The 20,523-nt window shown below is 41.2% G+C and overlaps 1 protein-coding gene across 10 annotated transcripts in view; it reads right to left on the reverse strand.

Moving 5' to 3' along the window:
* The window catches only part of LOC127568515 (dihydropyrimidine dehydrogenase [NADP(+)]-like), a 581,379-nt gene that overhangs the window by 332,424 nt on the left and 228,432 nt on the right, over positions 1–20,523 (reverse strand). For all 10 annotated transcript variants that reach the window (XM_052012359.1, XM_052012358.1, XM_052012364.1 and 7 more), the window contains 3 exons: positions 12,964–13,160; positions 2,528–2,609; positions 1,021–1,108 (listed from right to left, as the gene is read on the reverse strand). In XM_052012359.1, the coding sequence (XP_051868319.1) occupies positions 1,021–1,108; positions 2,528–2,609; positions 12,964–13,160 (367 nt within the window). The remainder of the gene's footprint in view (positions 1–1,020; positions 1,109–2,527; positions 2,610–12,963; positions 13,161–20,523) is intronic.

The raw sequence follows: 20,523 nt of genomic DNA on the forward strand, positions 1-20,523 counted from the left end.
TAGCCAGAAGATTGCTGATAGTATTGTACATGTGTGCTTCTAAAGACTGGCTGGTGATCTTTCAGTTGCATGGCTAAGCACTGGCATCTGCAAGAAATTTGACTAAGTTTTCTAGTAACATCTGTTGTTACTGAAACTGTAAGGCAACTACATGAAGGTGCATGACAACACTGTTTTGATAAAATGGTGATGAACAATTCCACAATTCTTTTAGAAATTTTTTAAACAGTGTTAAGAAGACACATAACACTGCTCTAATGCTGTGAAAGTAACATAGATGAATTTCTAGGCCATTAAAAATTAATAAATTATTCTTTTTGTTGCCCCACCATCTAACTTTAGATTCTCCAAAGTGAATATGCATATTTTTGGACAAATTGACTTATTAGCAACTGAAAATAAACCAATGAGAAGTAAAATGGTGTTTAAAAATAAAAACTTTACAGAAAAATCATTATTTGAGAAATAAGCTTGTCATCAGACATGCTGAGTTCAATACTTTTTACATTATTTGAAACAATCATGTTCATTGATCAATCTAATGGCACGACAAAGTTTTTCCAAAAAATAATTTTAAAAGTAATGCAAGTTTGCTAAATATTGTCTTCATTGCTGAAATCATGCCATAATAACAGACAAAGCTTGCTTATGATGTTGAAGGGCCACTGTACAATATGCCAGGAGTGAAATTGTGAGCCTCTGCTTAGATTATATTTAGACAAGTCGGTCAAGCAAGCTGTTTGCACGATTAGACCTGAAGTCAAGTTTTTATTTGTGCAAAACTCTAAACGTACATCAGCTATTTTGTTGATAACATCTGAGTCTTAAATTTCGATTGGTCTTCTTGTTGAACAAAACATATATGATGGGCTTTCAGAAGTCTAATCCCAATTCAAAATCATAAACCAACAACCAGCCAAAGATTTGCACACCTGGACACCAAAATCTATTGCGAGCGGAAAGGATGAGTCTTTCTTATTGAGCAAGGGTAAACAATAACAATACAGCTGGTGCACATACCTATACCAATGAAGACCGTTTTGTAACCATCTTCCTTTAAGGTCTCCAGAGTCATTCCCTCAATTCCCAGACCTTTACCATGGACAATCTATTAAAAGCACAAACAAAAACCGGTCACATGTTCTAGTGTGCCTGCATGTCCGTTTTAAAATTGAAACCATGTTTCACTTTTACATTTTATAATCTGTACTTCAGTTTTTTCACAAGTCATAGAGTCATAGAGTATGGAAACAGTGCCTTCAGCCCATCCAGTCTGTGCTGATCATCAAGCACCCTTTAATAGTAATCCTATGTTAATCCCATTTTACTCTCCCTACTTTCCAATCAACTCCCCCCAGATTTTACCACTCACCTACATTCTGGGGTCAATCTGCAGTGGGCAATTAACTACCAACCCACGCATCTTTGGGATGTGGGAAGAAATTGGAGCACCTGAAGGAAACCCACTCGGTTTATTCTTATTTAAAACACCTCTTCTTGAAAATCAGTACTTAAAATCAAGAAATGCAATGCTTTAATGTGATGTTTCTCGTATTGAATCATGCTCAGATATTGTTATCTTCAAGGTGCAAAGCACTTGTTTTGAAAGTGAATGTTGAAGAAGTTAATTTGATCCAAAATTTGTTCCACTTGTCAAAGGCACACTAAATGGGTGATGTGGGGTAAGCCAACATGTTCTGTGTATTGATTCCCCATTGAAATATTCTACTGCATGAGGCACACAGCGTGTTATAGGTCTTATACATACCAGCTGCACAAAGGCCCTTCCTTTACTAGTCCTGCCACAGCAGATCCAGCAAAGGAAGTTGGAATGGTCAAGTGTAATGTCCAAGAGCTTCCCAGCAATAGGAGAGAAGTTGGGAACTTCATTTGGGAATTGGAGAGGGAGTGGAGTGGGTGAAAGGGAAAGTTAGGATCTCAGGAGTCAAGTCAGGGTATTGGTGGGGAACGAAGTGGGACTGTGCTCATGACTCACTAGAGAGGAGGGGATGTCAAGGTCATGATAGGGTGGACTCTGGCTGTGCTCTGGTTATGGGGGTGAACATTAAGTAAAAAGGATAAAAAGAGTATTCGGCTACAAAGCATTGGAGCTAGTCAGGCAGCTTCATTTCTAAGTCTCGTCCTTTAAAATTTTGTCAATTGCTCCTCATCCTAATTCTGCATGTAAAGTGTAAAAACAAGTTCAAGACACATCTTGGTTAAAACAAGATTCAATTACTAATGCTAAATATACCCAACATATTAAGGAACTGTTTCTCTCATAAAATTAATCACATACTTGCAAGACAAGACAGAAATATTGATTGCCCTTTTCCAGACTGGTTGCATTCAAAATATAGACAGACAAATGCTCAGAATTAAGTCAGGTATCCTACCAAAATGAAACAATTGGCGACATTTAATTGTGCTTTATTAATGTGTGTGACATTTTGCTGTTAATCATCAGTAAACTTCAAGCCATTCTTCATTTTTTTTTGAATGCACTTTGGTGGTGTCGTTGCATTACCTTCACTCCAAGGTCTTTCATCAGCTTGATTTCAAACTTGACAACATCATAAGGCAATCTGAACTGAGGGATCTCAGAAGTACTACAAAAAAGGAAAAGATATTTCATGATTGTCTAATTGCCATTAAAGGGTTTTTTTTTCATGCAAATTAAGAATGATCATTTGCTGTTATTTTACATTTACTGACATGAGAAAAAACATTTGACCAAATCACCTTCTCTGGTGCTGCAGCAATGCTATGATACCATACTGCATACTATGTTATGAGGAATGACCATGGTAATTTCTCCACTTGATTTAAACTTTCAAAAATAAAAAACAGGAATTTCAATTTAAATCTTTATCTTAAAGCATCATCTTCATAAAATATTTACTAATTATGTTAAAAGGACAGACTTAAAGTGCATGCCTTAAAATATCATCTTAATCTGCTTTAAGCTGATTTAGAAACATTAATTTGTCCTACCCAAAAACAGTTCTGATGATGCTTTTTACAATGTTTTGATTCTATGGGTGAAATTCTTTGTTTGTTAAATGAGTTGCTGCATTGGGCAAAATAGCATACTTTTCTATCTGAGATATCTAGTTTAGCAATCATTGAACCTTACAAAAAGACGTTATTTGCTTTAGTGAATCTGTGCTATCCAGACTTACTACTTTGCCTTTCCCCATGGCTCTGGATTCTTCTACTTTTCAAGTATAGATCTTCTTAGTGTTACCATTTAATCTTCCTCCACCACTTTTTCAAATAGTACATTTCAGATCTTGGTGTTAAAAACCTTTTCGTCTTTTCTCTGATTCTTTTGCAACTACCTTAAATCTGCATCTTCTAACTGGTATTAAGCACTCCCAGGTCAGGTAATGTCAGCTGTGGAATAATAGTCAATAATAGTGTGCTTTGGCCTCAACACCAAAACGCCTCTCCCCATTGCATCAATTATTTCACTCATCCTTGATAACTGTTTAACTTTGATTATATATCACAAGACAATACAGCTTGATATTTGCAACATCTTTAAATATTAAATCATACTCTGTGTTTTGTATTAATAAATGGTTGATATTTTATCCACACATTTAATGAAGCCATTAATTTGATTAATTTGTTCACTCTAAACATACTATCACCTTATGAACAGACTAGAAGTAATTTCATGTGCATACGTTAATCAACCATATTATATCAAATGCACTGTTGCATGATATAGAACAATGGCTGCATTCTTTATACTGCACTGGACATGCTCAGAACCACATCCAGAGGGAATGGACACACAGAATAGGAAATATACTAACATGACAACAGTAGCATTACTTTCTGCCTCTTACGATTTAAAGGAACTATTCTAATCCTCTCATGCTTTATATCACTGTTACAAAATCTCTCAGATATATAGGTTTCTGCTCACACAATGCTTCGTACTTATTGCTTTCCAAATGTGAGGGTAGTGGCTGTTGCATCAATTGAGATTGTTCAATTTCTTCTTCATACTCAAGGTTGCCTGTTCTGGATTCACCAACAGTGGATGATGTTTCAAGTGCTCCAAAGAATATCACGTCTTGTGTGATACTTTGCAAACCATGCAATGCTGTGATCGTGAAAACTTTGATGGCAGTAACTTCAAATGGCTGCATGTCATATGGAGTTATGCTCATGTGGATGTTGATCATTCATTCTGTGGGGAATCTCTGGAAGATGTGTATGCAGAGATTATGTAAAACAAATGTGGCTGTAGGTATTCCTGTCAATGAATGCAACATTGCTCTGCTGATCCACAAAAAGTTATAAGGTTCTTGCTTCCAATGAAGTCCAGATAATTTTCTTTATTACTTGCACAAATCTCTCTACAGCCCCATTGGCTCACAGCCAGTAAGGTGACTTTATAATGAGTGAAACCGATGTAAATTGGAAACTTCCTGGTCATCGATTTTGAATGGCTATCCATTATTCGTTCTCACTATTTGAGGAACACCAATTGCACAGATACAGTTTTGTGATGGCAACCTCTACTGAAGAAGATGGAATTTTTTATGACAGGGAATCTACTATAGCCATTAACAATCACAAGCAAATAATCGTGGGAATATATATCTGCAAAATCAACACTAAGGTTGACTCATGGACTTTTGGGTAATTCACATTTGTATTGGTTGATGTTGTGTTAGATCAATTAATCTATTCCTGGGAACCATAACTTTTCCTTAACAATTTTTAGATTTCATGATTCTTTGACAGTCTTTCTGGACAATGTCTATAATGCATTCCATCTATGACTGCAGGATGACACTCTGATTATCTCATTGTATGAGAGCTGAGGAAGGTGCAATTATAGGTTTGTTGCAGATCGTAAGGAGCATGTGTGACATTACTAGAGGGTGTGTTTTCAATGACATGCTTCCATTTTGTGCATTGCTGCTATGTATACAGGGATAGACAGTACCTTTGTGTTCAGTGTCATTATTTCGGGCACTGCATTCATACTCACATAACTGATATGTAGCCTTACAATCTTTTCTTCATGGCTAGTGAGGCAGCTGTAGGCACTACCAATGTGATATTGGCAATGTGAAAAGCTGACACAGTGTTGAAAATCAGTAGAGTATCACAGTGGCATGAGATGACATAGAATTTTCTTGTATTGAAAGTAATTTGCATTGAAAATATATTTCCAGAACTGTCAAAGGCATGGTACTGTTGTAAGAAAATATCACATCATATCTTCACTGAGTTAGAATAGAGTGACAGTGAAGGTTCCGGAGGTTTTTTTTCACTCATCACCTTGACAAATGCATGTTTATCAGCTAGTACACTGATTCACAAGTTGTGCTCACTTATACCTTTAGATGAATGCTCCAATGAGTGCAGCGAATAACAATAGACAGTCAGTGTCACGAGAAATATCATCGACCTCTGCATTAGCTTCAACACTTCCTATGCACCTAGGTTGCTGAATGACCCACTGGTGAAATAGCTGACTTTTCTACATGACTAACACTATTTCCCCTCAGTCGTACATTCTGCTTTGCAGGACAGCTTCCTCCACCGTAGTAGTACTATTTTGTGTTCTGCCTTCCTTGTTGATGCAGCAGGTATTTGTTGTCTGTTGATGATTTCAAACAAAATGTTCTGCTCTGGTCCTTGTTTATTAACTCTTCTGATCTTATTGACAATAGTACCTTGTGGTCTTCTTATCTCAATTGTTCTGGTCTCTAAATCTCTAAATGATCTTACTACCCTACGTGGCCCAGACAGATTGATACCCTTTTCAAAGGATTTCCTTCAAAACTGCATTGATATGCATCCTTCAACAATCTGCGTTTTCAACTCTCACTCAAAATTAGAAAATTCACATTTGTACCAAAGTGTGCCCGACACTGCAATACTGATCAATTATTGTGGTTTGCTTCTTGCCTTGTGAAATGGAGCACTTTTGTCACATGCACCATGTTGTGCTGTGAATATATAGTCAATGCAGCTTTGATAGTTAATAGCACAGGTGATAACATTTCATCAATATCCTATAATTTTTCATCATCACAGTGTAACATTGACATTTCTTTGGATATCATCTATAATTTCAAATTCTGTCATTGCCTATTCAAACCTGAAAAGCCATTTATCCCAGAGGGACAAAGCAAAAGATGGCTCAGAATGCATATCAAATGACACGAGGTTAAGCATCTTAACGTTACTCAAACACAATATTGGTATATTGAATGTACTAAATGCTATTGTTTATTTAAATATATATTTTTGACATTGGCTAGCCTGTACAAATATTAATTAATTTGATTAGCTGTTAAAATTCACTGCCTCTTCAGCAGTTACTGGCTAATTGGCAGGCTGACTCATATACAAATACAGCAAGAAAGGGTTTGTAGACACTGGATTAACGATCATAGCAAAAGTACATTCATACATGCAAAATATTCAAGATGACAGTTGCTCACCCTCATCATCAACGTAAACCATGACTGCTAAGCCCTTGATATTGCTGGGTTAACTAGACAAGTTAACTGCTGTGCAATGTAGAACAAATGTGTGCTTCCTACTCAAACTACATACAACCTTCAAGAGAAAATACACATAGAATATTCTTAAGTAGGAAATGTACTAACATAAGATAATAATATCACAAGATTTTTGATAGTCAGAACTACATTTTGTTGAATACAATTCATTTGCATTGAATAGTATCTACACTGCTTCACTATGATATAAGTATGCACATGTCAGAGGATAAGGGGAGATCTGATAGGGGTTTATAAAATTATGAGAGACATATAGAGGATGGACAGTCAGAATCTTTTTTCTTGTGGTAGAAATGTCAAGTACTAGAGGACATGCATTTAAGCTGAGGGGGAAAGTTTAAAAGAGATGTGCAGGGTAAATTGTTTTACAGAGTGTGGTAGATGCCTGGAACGGGCTGCCAAGGGGTTGTGGTGAAGCAGATAAGTCAGAGGTGTTTAAAAGGCTGTTAGATAGACACATGAATATGCAAGGAATGGAGGGATATGGATCATGTGCAGGCAGAAGAGATTTAGTTTAATTCAGCATTGTGTTTGACCTAGACATCATGGGCTGAAGGCCCTGTTCTTGTGCTGCACTGTTCTATGTTCAATGAAACTAAACTTCTAAATATTATAAAATTAAGTTATCAGTATATTTGTTATTATTTGATCTCCTGCTTTAGCATTGAATTACAGGTAAAATATAATAATGGAACATTTAGTTTTCACAAGACTTGGACACAATGAATCTTTATTCCAATGACATAAATTAGAAACCTGCTGCTCCTAATCACAGGAGGTATTATTGATCTGCTCATGTGAAACAGGTCCATTCTAGCTGGCAGGGAGCAATGGATCATTGTGCATTTTGCACTGTCTTTGAGGATGTAGCTAAGCAGACTCAGGCCTGGTCAGCACTTGGGTGGGAGACCATCTGGGAGTACTGCCTCTTCAGCGGCTACACATTAATGGGCAGGCTGACTCAGCTACGGATGAAACTTGCAGTGGATCCTACACACTGGATTAATGATCAACTGCAAAAGACTTGCTGACTGAAGAAAAAGAAGGTCCACGGGGTAGACTGAATTCAATAAGGACCTCAGTCAAGTGCTTCCACCAAGCAAGTGTTATGGTTGTGTTTTGCTTTAAGAACCACCAGTATCTCGAGAGCAAAAAGCAATGAGTTTTCTCTTGATTCAAACTCCAGGTGTAACCATCTGCTTTTATGGGTAACACATGGGTTCAGAGGGATATGGGCCAAACACAGGCAAATGGGATGAGCTCAGATGGGAATCTTGGTCAGCATGGACCATTTGGGTGAAGGGCCTGTTTCCATGCTGTATGGCACCACAAGTCAAAGTCAAAAATGCAGAGGGTAATTACAGTAAAAGGGCACAAAATTTCAATACACTTTTGGAGACCATTAAATGTCACTTCCAATCAGAAACGGTTTCCAAGGCTGAAGATACTAAATGTTATGAAGTGACAGGTCAGAATGAAGAAAAGGGTCCACTAGATGTCGAGAAATGAGGGTGCATACTGACATTTGATGGTTTTAATTTCATGATGGTTGGTGCTGCATCAGATGCCTGCAAGGTTGATTTGCATCTCTGCCACTTCACAGCACCATGCCATTGGTCAGCACTGCAGCATGCCTGCAGGAAATGCAGCCAAGTATCAGGCTTTTGCTGACTTGTGCCCATCTGCGGACACGAGCAAGTTTCTGTGTTCCTGGTGATCTTGCAGCAGATGGCAAAGCTTGGCATTCTCCTCTCTGCTGATTCAGACTCTGAGAAAGACAGGTTACCGCAGTCAGTCCCAGCTGGGTTTTGCAGAGCCTACAGAAATGGTTCGTGGCAGCTTGGTAGGTGGGACCAAACAGGCCAAGCGGGCTCCTGATCACCTTGGCACGCCTTCTTTCATGCAATATCATGTAAAACATGACATGCTGTGATTGTGATGCCACTAAAGAGCTTCCAGCATAAAGGTGAAACAGGTATTAACATCTAATTACAATGTCACTTAGGGCCTACAGACACAGCTGGCATTGAGATGAAAATCCTCTGTCAACAACATATGCCAAGTGAGCTTTGCTACTTCTCTTTGCAGATGTTGGGGTGTAGGAGTGGGCAGGAGGGCTCATAGAATCCTCTTGGACACCTGACCTTTCCGGCATCTTTCCATTAGCCACCTCACCCTCTCCTCCTCCTCCCCCCTCCAAACATATTGCTTCAAAGGGTTCCTGATGCCAATAAAGGATGCAAAGGGATACAAAAATGAATACATATCTGCATCTGGCACAGAGGGTCATGAAAGTCTAAGTGCCAGCTGGAAGCAAAAATAACAACAAGAAACGCACACATAATGCAATCGCTTTTCCAATCCCCTTATCAATGCACACCCCTCTGTGCTGTCCCCCACACCAGACTACAATGCTATTTCTAGAAGGCCCCAGCCTAAAGATGCGTCAGGGGAATTCACCACCCTCTTTCCTACCTCTTCTGCTGTCGAACATCAGCACTGACGTAAACATTGAGCCGAGCATTAAATGAGTGTCCAATTGACGGGCCTGAATTCTGTCAGTTTCTCACACCTCCATCATCCCATGACCAATGGATGTCAAAGTAACTGCAGGACTAAAACGGAACTAGAAGGCATAGTTCTAAAGTGAGAGGGGGAAGATTTAACAGGGTCCCTGAGAGGCAACGTTTTCATACAGAGGGTGGTGCATCTATGGAACGAGCTGCCAGAGGAAGTGGTAGAGGTGGGCACCATTAGGACATTTAAGAGACATTTGGACAGTATGTGCATGGGAAAGGTTTAGAGGGATATGGTCCAAGCGCAGGCAAAAGAGATTAGCTCAGTTAGGCAACTTGGTTGGTGTGGATGAGTTGGGCTGTAGGGCCTGTCTCTGTGCTATGTAACTCTATGACTCTGACTCCATGAACCCCTCAATATCACTGCAGTGAAGTTCATGATATTATATCGGATGGTCTCTGCTAAACATTAGGGAAAGTTAACAACCAAAGCCCAGCAAATGGGGGAAAAAAAATCAGTTTCTCTCATCTTTGACTTCTGGCTTCAAGAAATTGTAAAAACCTCCAAGGTCTCAACCAGAAACGTCGACTGTCCATTTCCCTCCACAGATGCTGTCTGACCAGTTCAGTTTCTCCAGCAGTTTGTTTTTTCCTTTCCAATCTCATATTATGCTGCACAATATAAAAGGCAACCTTGGTAGGTGTGGCTACTTAAACCAGTAATTAGGCCCCTTCAAAAGTTAAAAAGGAGACTAAAGTGCCAGAGCATGGCCATTCTTTGCGAGCTGATCCTCACAGATCCTCTCGTTACATTTATTATAATCATTCTACTCTTTTAAATTTCAGTTCTATGTCTGTCAGAATCACTAACAAAGTTCTGCTGCACTATATTGTGCATTCTGTTTTCTTTGTACTACCTCTGTGTACTTATGATCTTTCTGGACGTCACGCAAACAAAATGTTTTTCACTGTATATTGGTACACGTGATAATACTGAGCCAATTTCAAACAATCTCACTCCTGAACTGGATGGAATTGAATGGGGATGACAGAAACACACTACACTCGAGTTTTTATTGTTCACTGAGGTGTAGCTACATAGGCAAACCCCAGCAGGTCTTCGTGGTTTCACTCTTATCTTCTTGCAATAGTGCTGACCATGACTGCCATGCTGGTTTCTCTCCCACTTTTCTTGTCCCATAACCACATAAGCAAGGAATTATCTGTCCACCTCTATAGGTGCAGGAAGACGTAGAGGTTCACCAGATTTATGATGATGAGCCTCGAGGACTAGTTCTGGACAAGACTGTAGCCTAAGGCTCATGTCCTAAATTTCAATTTGCCAGCCACTAGAAGTCCAAATATTTATTTCCTTCTCCACAGAAGCTCCCTAACCCACTATCTTTTCCAGCATTTTCTGTTTTATTTCAAATTTCCAGCAGCTGCATTATTTTAGTTTTGTAATATTGTTCAATTCACTTCTACTTCTCCTCCAGAAACTTACTGTTTTCAAACAACCCGCTGTTTTCTCCAGAGATTTTGTTTGTTCCTTTTACCACATTCATCTTTGTTGTTTTCAGTTTGTATAGTCTTTGCCTCATTTCCCTCCCCTCATCCCTTCTCTGCATTTTTAAACTTGTCTGCCCTTAACTTTTTCCACCTCCAATGAAAGTACCTTAACCACCAACTTTGTTTCTCTCTACATTTGTTACCCAATTGCCAATCATTTTCAGCATTTCTGATTTTATTTCAGATTTCCAACATCTGCAATACCTTGCTATTTAGTTCTGTGTTAGTAAGTTCATAGAGTCATAGAGTAATACAGCAAGGAAACAGGCCCTTTGGCTCAACTCATCTATGCCGACCAGAGTGCCCACCTAAGCTAGTATCATTTGTCCACGTTTGGCCCATATTCCTCTAAACCTTTCCAATCAATGCACCTGTCCAAAATGTTGTTATTAAAGCTATCTCTTCTCAAAATCATTTTAGATTAATATAACATTTAAGGATTCATTTTATCCCCTTCAAACAAGGCTTATTTATTTTGTCATTTAGTTTAACACAATAACAGACAAATCTAAAAGTAGCTGAACATAAGATATTTATATTTTTAATCAGAATATCTTTAATATCTTAAGTTCTGCAAATTTGATAAGTGTTGGAAATGATCTGGAGAAACTGCAATCATTTAAAATTTAGAGCAATCTAATATCTTTGTTTCAGCATTTCACAGCATAGATATATCTCCAACAAATTTGGTGCTGCCTTATCACTAAGCAGAACAGCTTTTGCAGAATACCAATGAGAGCCAGGCATAAAACTGTACATCGACAAGTGTATGACATTATTGAACCCCGCTATCATTGCTGTTCTCGTAAAAGCTTCTTACCTTTCCACTTTGTGAGGGGAAAGGGTGCGGAAGAGGTTCACCAGGATGTTGCCTACATTAGGGGGTATGAGCTATAAGGAAAGGTTGGACAATTTTTTTTTGGAGAGTTGGAGTCTGAAGAGAGACCTGATAGAAGTTGATAAGATTATGAGAGGCATAGATAGGGTAGACAGTCAGATTTTTTTCCCAGGGTAGAAATGTCAAGTACTAGAGGACTTAAGCTGAGAGGGGGAAAGTTTAGAGGAGATGTGCAAGGCAAGTTTTTTTTTACACAGAGAGTGTTGGGTGCCTGGGACAGGCTGCTGGGAGTAGAGGTAGAAGCAGATATGATAGCGGTGTTTAAGAGGCTGTTGGATAGACACATGAATATGCAGGGAATGGTGGGATATGGATCATATACAGGCAGAAGAGACTTAGTTTAATTTGGCATCATGTTTGGTGCTGACACTGTGGGCTGAAGGGCCTGTTTTTGTTCCATACTGTTCTATGCTCTATGATAGTATTAAACAAGCAGACATTAATAAATACTGCTAAAAAGGCAAATGTCATTGCAAAAGAAACTTGACTAAATCTACACGTTAAGGGTCAGTTATTTCACACTCTCTTACTGATGAAAAGTAATTTTTGGTGAATGATATGTCTCGGGTGTCAAGATGGATTAATAACAGGAGCCCTTACAAGAGGCTGTTTTATTCCGTGCCGAGTCCCAGTACTTTCAAGCCAAGACCAGGCCTGGCATTTTAAATGTAAAAAAAAATCACGACTGAGTTCCCAGGAACTTTTAAAAACCTTTTCTCTGAGTCTGTATTAGCAGGTAGATCACTCCTTTCACAGCATTAAAAACATAACAATGGGGGACATGGAGCCCAATGCATGCACTGAAGCTCGTATGCACAGATTTCTTTATCTATTCTGCCATCTGTGCATTGCAGCTGGTAAGTTTGGGTCTCAGACTGGTGGCTGCTGTATAACTACAGTCTTAAGTGACTGAGGTAAAAAAAAACAAGTGCATCTGTTCTTTTCAATCTTCCAAAACGTCACTGGCACTGGCAATGCTGTGTACATGGAGCTTTGATTCCTCCAAGTATACTGTACTGCACAATGTAAGTTTTATAAAAAAAAAGACAAGCAAAAGAAAATAATCTGAATTTAATATGTTATTCTCCTATCAGTTATTTCCAGGGCTTTTATAAAAATGGACGACAAAAATTTGGCTCAAAGTACTTCTTTATCATATGGATGGCCTGGTACAACTTGTGGATATGAACACACTTCTAAACAAATGCTACTCATGTAGTCATTGGGTAATTAATATATGTCTTTCTAATATCAGGATGATATATTTTCAAAGTTGGAGAAAAAAAAGTCAGTCTTGATGTAGGTCTGCAACATGTGGAAAGTGGTATCAGCAGGAAGGCTGTGTTAGGGAACTGCAGAATGAATGCATAGTTTTGTACTCCATATAAGCACGGTTATAGAAGCATAGTGCAAAATGTACCTCAAACCTCCAATGTATTCCTCCTTTTCAAATATTGTGATGTCCGAATAGCCCAATCGAGCCAAAAAGGATGCACAACTGATGCTGGCAGGTCCACATCCAATCAGGGCGATTTTAGGATGGAAGCTTTTGGGTAATTCTTCGGGAGGTGGAAGTGATGGATTCCGAACCTGAGGAATTTTCATTTCTTTGAACACCTGAAGCATAAATGAGAACACATTCAGAAGCTTATTTCATCCAGTTCACCAAATGGAAGGTAAGTATTAGGAACTGTCAAGCTGGACTAAAACCGCAAGAGCCTAGAGTTGGACTTCATCCTGTGGTTATGTTTAGCAATAATGACCATTCAGTTGCCAGGCAAGAATTTGTGGAGTGGAGCAAGAAGACATTTGTAACAGGGTTTGGATATTTTGTGAATGAGAACTGTGCAACAAAATGGGACCTGAACAGTTCTGATGAGAACGTGTTCAGAATCAAAATCAGGTTTATTATCACTGCCTTATATGCCGCGAAATTTGTTGTTTTGCAGCAGCAGTACGGTGCAAAGACACAAAATTGCTATAAATTACAAAATAAATAAATAGTGCAAAAAGAGGAATCACGAGGTAGTGTTCATGGGTTCATGGACTGTTCAGAAATCTGATGGCAGAGGGGAAGAAGCTGTTCCTAAATTGTTGAGCATGAGTGATCAGGCTCCTGTACCTCCTCCCCAATGGTAGTAACGAGAAGAGGGCATGTCCCGGAAGGTGAGGGTCCTGAGTCATGGATGCCGCCTTCTTGAGGCACCACCTCTTGAAGATGTCCTTGATGGTGGGGAGGGTTGTACCCGTGATGGAGCTGACTGAGTTTACAACCCTCTGCAGCCTCTTGTGATCCTGCACATTGGAGCCTCCATACCAGGCGGTGATACAACCAGTCAGAATGCTCTCCACTGTACATCTGTAGAAATTTATAAGAGTCTTTGGTGACATACCATGTCTCCTCAAACTCCTAATGAAGTAGAGCCACTGGCGTGCCTTCTTCATGATTGCATCAATGTATTCAGCCCAGGATAGATCCTCCGAGATGTTGACGCCCAGGAACTTGAAGCTGCTCACCCTTTCCACCACTGACCCCTCAATGAAGACTGGTGTGTGTTTTCCCGACTTCCTCTTCCTGAAGTCCACAATCAGTTCATTGGGCTTGCTGACGTTGAGTGCGAGGTTGTTGTTGTGACACCACTCAACCAGCCGATCTATCTCACTCCTGTACACCTCCTCTTTGCCATCTGAGATTTTACCAACAACAGTGGTGTCATCTGCAAATTTATAGATGGCATTTGAGCTGTGCTTAGCCACACAGTCATGAGTGTAGAGAGAGTAGAGCAGTGGGCTAAGCACGCATCCTTGAGGTGCACCTGTGTTGATTGTCAGCGAGGACGAGATGTTACTACCGATCTGTACTGACTGTGGTCTCCCGATAAGGAAGTCGAGGATCCAGTTGCAGAGGGAGTTTAGTTTTGATTAGTTTTGTGCAGCCATTACAATCAACACTAGAAAGGCCCTGGCTATGAAGGGACACATCCCATGACAGCCAAACACCGGTGACACACACACGTAGGCTGCTCTGGAGGTGAGAGTAGCTGCAGAGGAGAGGAAGAGTGTTGCCAGATTGCCTCAATGTGATACTGAGTCATTGGTGCAGGTGTTAGATGCCAGGAGAGGTGTCTTATACACTGGGGAGGAAGGGGCTAGATCTGCTGGGAGTCAATTAGAAGACCAGACTGAAGATGGCTGGTGTGGTACCAGTTAGTAGTGAGACTCCCAAAGCCAGGGGCAATGCCGTATGACTTTCACTAAATATGTTAAAGTGAGCTTTAGATCACCAGTCTCTAGTGGGCTACAGTCTGACACCAGACACCTGTGGGCTACAGACTGACACCAGACGCCAGTGGGCTACAGTCTGACACCAGACTCCTGTGGGCTACAGTCTAACGCCAGACTCCTGTGGGCTACAGTCTGACACCAGACGCCAATGGGCTAGTCTGACACCAGACTCCTGTGGGCTACAGTCCGACACCAGACTCCTGTGGGCTACAGTCTGACAGCAGGCACCTGTGGGTTATAATCTGACACCAGGAACCAAAGGGCTACAGTCTGACACCAGGCACCAGTGAGCTACAATCTGACAGCAGTGGGCGACAGACTGATACCCATGGGCTATAATGTGACACCGCTCTCCCCCCAGCAGTTGGCTGCTGCCTGACACCTGGGTTGTTGAATCTGTTCTGGGTGCCTGTTTGAGCGGAGGAGTCCACACTTCACTATTGCCCCAGGTGCATCAGATGACCACAAATGAGATGCCATCATGCCAGTATTGAACTGGATGCATAGCGATAAGGTCAATGGGATGCAAAACTGCCTCCTGAGTGCAGGAGATGACAAGGATCAGGGAGGAGTCCAGCTCCAGGTTTTCGGAGAAGCTTGTGCAGTGCTTTACTACTGTGACCTCCACTCTATGCATCGTGTGCTCTTATTTGCAAGGACTCAGGGACAATGTACTTGTTTCTAAGATTAAGCCGTGCATATCTAAGGACAGGCACTGGTACGGTGAACAGTGAATAGCTCATTAAATCAGCTATGGTACCTTTGATCGCTCATGCTGAGAAATGCAAAATGTTACACTTTGGTTGAATGAGAGAGAAAAGGCATTATAAAGAGGAAGGAACAATTCAAACTGCAGTACCAAAACAGCAATCTGCGGGTATATGTGCAAGTTTGTTGAAAGTGGCAGGACAGGTTTAGAAATTGTTTAAAACAGCATATGGGATCCTGGGATTTATAAATAGAGGCTCAATGTGCAAGAACAAAGTTGTCACGATGTACCTCGGAAAGGTCAGCCACAACTGGTGTACTGTGTCCTCTAGGCACCACACTTTAAGAAAGATGTAAAGTCTTTTCTGATACCAGATATCTGTGGGTTACAGGGGGTAAAGAGGGTGCAAAATGGAATTGGTAAAATAATTTCAGGGAGGAGGGACTTCGGCTGTGTGGGTAAACTGGAGAAGCTGTGCTTGTTCTCCTTGGAACAGAGGGGGTTGGAAGGGGATGTATCAGAAATCATAAAGGACACGGAGAGAGCACACAGAGGGAAACGTCCTGTTGATGGAAGGGGTCATGAATAAAAGCACACAGTGCAGAGATGATTGGCAAAAGAACAAAAGTGCCTTGAGGAAGTTGTTATGGTCTGGGGTGCGCTGCCAGGGTAGTAGCAGAGGCAGAATCAACTATAGCATTCAAAAGAGAAATTCATAATTATCTAGAATGAAAGAATTTACAGGCGTCAGGTAAGAGGGTGGTGGGGATGGGTGGGGTGTCAGTGGCTGTTGGTGGAATTAAGCTAAGATAAGATATCTTTATTAGTACATGTACATCGAAACACACAGCATCTTTTATGTAGAGTGTTCTGGGGGCAGCCTGCAAGTGTCGCTACGCTTCTGGCGCCAACATAGCATGCCCACAACTTCCTAACCCGTATGTCTTTAGAATGTGGGAGGAAACCGGAGCACCCGGAGGAAACCCACGCAGACACGGGGAGAACGTACAAACTCCTTACAGACAGCAGCGGGAATTGAACCCGGGTCGCTGGCGCTGTAATAGTGTTATGCTAACCGCTACATTGCCATGAATTAGCTGGATGCTCTGAAATGGGACCAGTAGGGACAGGCTGTATGTCTCCCTCTGTATGATGTAACCATTCTATAGTACCATATACCCTGTCATAAGGACATAATAAATAGCAGCAGGAATAGCAGTCTGGCCCTTCCAGCCTCCACCATTCACTAACATCAGCAATAATCTTCTACCTCAGCACAATTTTCCACAACTACCCCCATGTTCCTTGACTCCCTTAATGTCCAGAAATCTTTCAGCCGCTGTTTTGAAAAAAACACAATGACCTGGAGTAGAGGATTCCAAAGGTTCACCACAATCCGAGAAAAGACGTTTTTCCTCATCTCAGCCTACTCCTAGTTTTGAAACTGTGCCGCCTTGAATCTTTCTCTGTGGTAAATATCCTCCCTCCATCTAGACTGTCATGTCCTTCAAGAATTATTTAAGTTTCAAAGTCAAAAGTCAAAGTCGAGTTTATTGTCATATGCACAAGTACATGTATGCACAGGTGCAATGAAAAACTCGCTTGCAGCAGCATCACAGGCACATAGCTTAAGAGACAAAACATTCACAAGATAAACACATTAAACATAAATTATACAAAACTATACAAAAAGGAACACAATTAGAACAAAAAAACAAAGTCCATTATAGTATAAATTAGTCAAAGTGGTTGCTATACTGAGGCACTGATTAGGGTACACAGTAATGGACACGGTATTCCAGGTGTGCTTTCACCCAAGGCCCTATACAATTGCAACAAAACTTCCTTCCTCCTGAGTTCAAATTCTGTCAGAATAAAGGCCAACATACCAATTTCCTTCTTAATCACCTGTTGCACCTGCTTGTTGGCCTTCAGTGAATTGTGTACAAGTACACCTTGGTCTCTTTCAACAACAAAACTACCTAATCTCTCATCTCTTAACAAAATGTACCACTTTTCACTTATGTGCACCAAAATGGTGCACATAAGTGAAAACCTCACATTTTTCTACATCATATTCCATCTGCCACATTCTCACCTACTCACTCAGCTTGTCCATATCTCCTTGAAGCTGATGTGCATCCTCGTCTGTACTCACAATCCCACAAACAGCAATGTTACAGCTGCTGTGGAGGCACAGATGGAGGTCACACAAAGCCTTACTGCCTCTGTCCTGTCTCAATCTACGGGATTGGTCTCCACCACACAGAAGCAGCTTGAAGCTGAGACATGCACCAGGGAGCAGCAAGATACCTTGTGTGAGCAGATTACTGCCCCCAATGGATACAGAGATGCTACTCATGAGCAGCCAGTGGTTGTTCAGGAGCAGTGGGTTGCTGTATGTGAGCAGGTAGCTGCTCTCCATGAGCGGTGCTACGTGTGCGGACAGCTCCTCTGCAGAAGCAGTCCTGCGTCAGATAGGTTCTGTTCAGGTTGTGGGAGGGGTGAATGTGAGGAGATGAGCAAAATCAGTAGTGCTCTAATTCATTGAAACGATGCTGGGTCATTCTAAGTGGCAGCAGTCCACTGCAACAGTCCCCTGGGATGTGGTCTGGAGTACAGGTTCAAGCCATTTGAAGTCCCCCTCATGATGGCAACAATTCACCTCCCACCATGACCTATGAGGGAACACAGCTACCCGTAGCCAGCATTCTCTGACTGCTCTTTCAAGGGTGGAGAAGAAGGCTTTTGGCACGCTGGCTTTCATCAGTCAGGGCATTGAGTATAGAAGTTGGGATGTTATGTAGCAGTTGTACAAGCCATTGCTGAGACTGCATTTGGAGTATTCAGTTCAGTTTTGATCAACCTGTTATAGGAAAGATGCCATTAAGCTAGAAAGGGTGCAGAAAAGGTTCACAAGGATGTTGCCTGGACGAGAGAGCTTGAGTTATAAAGAGAGACTGGATAGGCTGGGACTGTTTTCCCTGGAGTGAAGGAGGCTGAGGGATGACCTTATAGAGGTGTATAAAATCATGAGAAGCATAGATAGGGTGAATGTGCACAGTCTTTTTCCCTGGGTTGGGGAATCAAGAACTAGGGAGCGCAGGATTAGGTGAGAGGGGAGAGATTTAATAGGAACCTGAGGGGGCAACTTTTTCACACAGAGAGTGGTACATATATGGAACGAGCTGCCAGACGAAGTGGTAGAGGCAGGTACAGTAATAACATTTAAAAGACCTTTGGACAGGTACATGGATAGAAACGGTTTAGACGGATATGGGTCAAACGCAGGCAAGTGGGACTAGCTTAGATGGGCATATTGGTCGGCATGGACAAGTTGGGCCCAAGGGCCTCTTTCTGTGCTGTGTGACTCTAAGAATTGGGTCTGGGCAGCTGGTTGACGCCTGCTCTTGTGAAGTTGCAGTCCTTCACGAGACACCAAGTATACATGAAGACTTAATGTGAAAGGGCCTGCAGCCATACAGGGGAACTTGCCAGGATACCACAGTCCACAGAATCCGTCTAACTTATGGCCACACAGAAGGAGACCATCTAGTCTCATTTAGGGCCATGCCAGCTACAGTACAGCATTCCCATCAGACCCATTCCCCCTCTTATTTCCCTGTAACTCATTCACTCCCACATGCCCATCAACTTCCCTTTGGCACTGTTTTGCCACTTACCCACTCGAGGGGTGATTTACAGCCAGCAATTAACCAGCCAGATCACCTTTGTATGTGGGAGGAAACCAGAACATCCAGGTGAAGCCCACATGGTCACGGAGAAAGTGCAAACCCACACACAGGCAGCACTGGAGGTCAGGATCGAACCTGGATCGTCACTGGAGCTGTGAGGCAGCAGCACTAACTGCTGCCCTGATGTGGCAGTGAAGAGAGAAAGGCATTAAGATGTTAAGCTTCAGAGCTAAATGTTATGCTTTTCAACTTTTGCATTATTTGATTTGTTTTGATGCTGCTGCCTCCCAGCTCCAGTGACGTGGGTTCAATCCGGACATCCAGGGGTGTCTGCGTGGAATTTGCAAGTTCTATCTGTGAGCTTGGAATTGGTATTGGTTTATTATTGTCACTTGAACCAAGGTACAGTGAAAAACTTGTCTTGCATACCATTCATACAGATCAATTCATTACACAATGCACCAATGTAGTACAAGGTAAAGCAAGGTTTCTGCTGGGTGTTCTGGTTTCCTCCCACATCCCAAAAACGTGCTGGTTGGTGACTCTAAATTGCCCCTCATCTAGGAAGGTGGAAAGAGAACTAGGGAGGAGTTGCTGGATACCCAAGAGAAAATAGGTTGCAGGAAGATAAAGTGTGGAATGGTACTGAGGGTTAGGATCTAAGAGTCAGCACAGGTTTGATGGGCAGGATGACCTCCTCTTATGATGTTACGAAATGAGAGAATTTGAGAACTCTTGGAACTATATTCTGGAGCAACTTTGCGGGTATGTTCATATTTGTTTATCTCCAAATCCATTGATTCCTCTTAAAGGTCAAACATCAGAGATCAAAAAGCTTTGAATTAGCTTGAAGTATGTAAAAGATGTTTTGAATTCCAGGTTCAGAGAAGTGGCAGCAACTTTCAAATCTTAAGCATGAAGGAATTGTCTGATCATTATCTATAGCATTATTAAGTTATGTAAAATGCTATTATATGCACTTAAGATACTTTAAGAACACTGTGTGTAGGTTGAAGCATGAACAGTGGTTCATATGAGGTAACAAAGAAGCAGACATGTCTGCATTTCACTGAACTGCAACATGCCTGTTTAAACACTTCAGGTAAATCCTCAAAGTTGATCATATCATCCATCCAAATATCAATAATTTAAACACAGGAAGTAAAACTAGGTTTTGCGGGAAGCAGCATTGATTGTTTCTTCAATCACAAATTCAAGATTTCTTCTTTCTTAGTTCATTTCTCGTGTCAAATCAAAATCAGTGAGAACTGCCAATAAAGCCCAGCTGATG

The sequence above is a fragment of the Pristis pectinata genome, chromosome 3 (genome assembly GCF_009764475.1).
Source record: "Pristis pectinata isolate sPriPec2 chromosome 3, sPriPec2.1.pri, whole genome shotgun sequence".
Taxonomy (NCBI): domain Eukaryota; kingdom Metazoa; phylum Chordata; class Chondrichthyes; order Rhinopristiformes; family Pristidae; genus Pristis; species Pristis pectinata.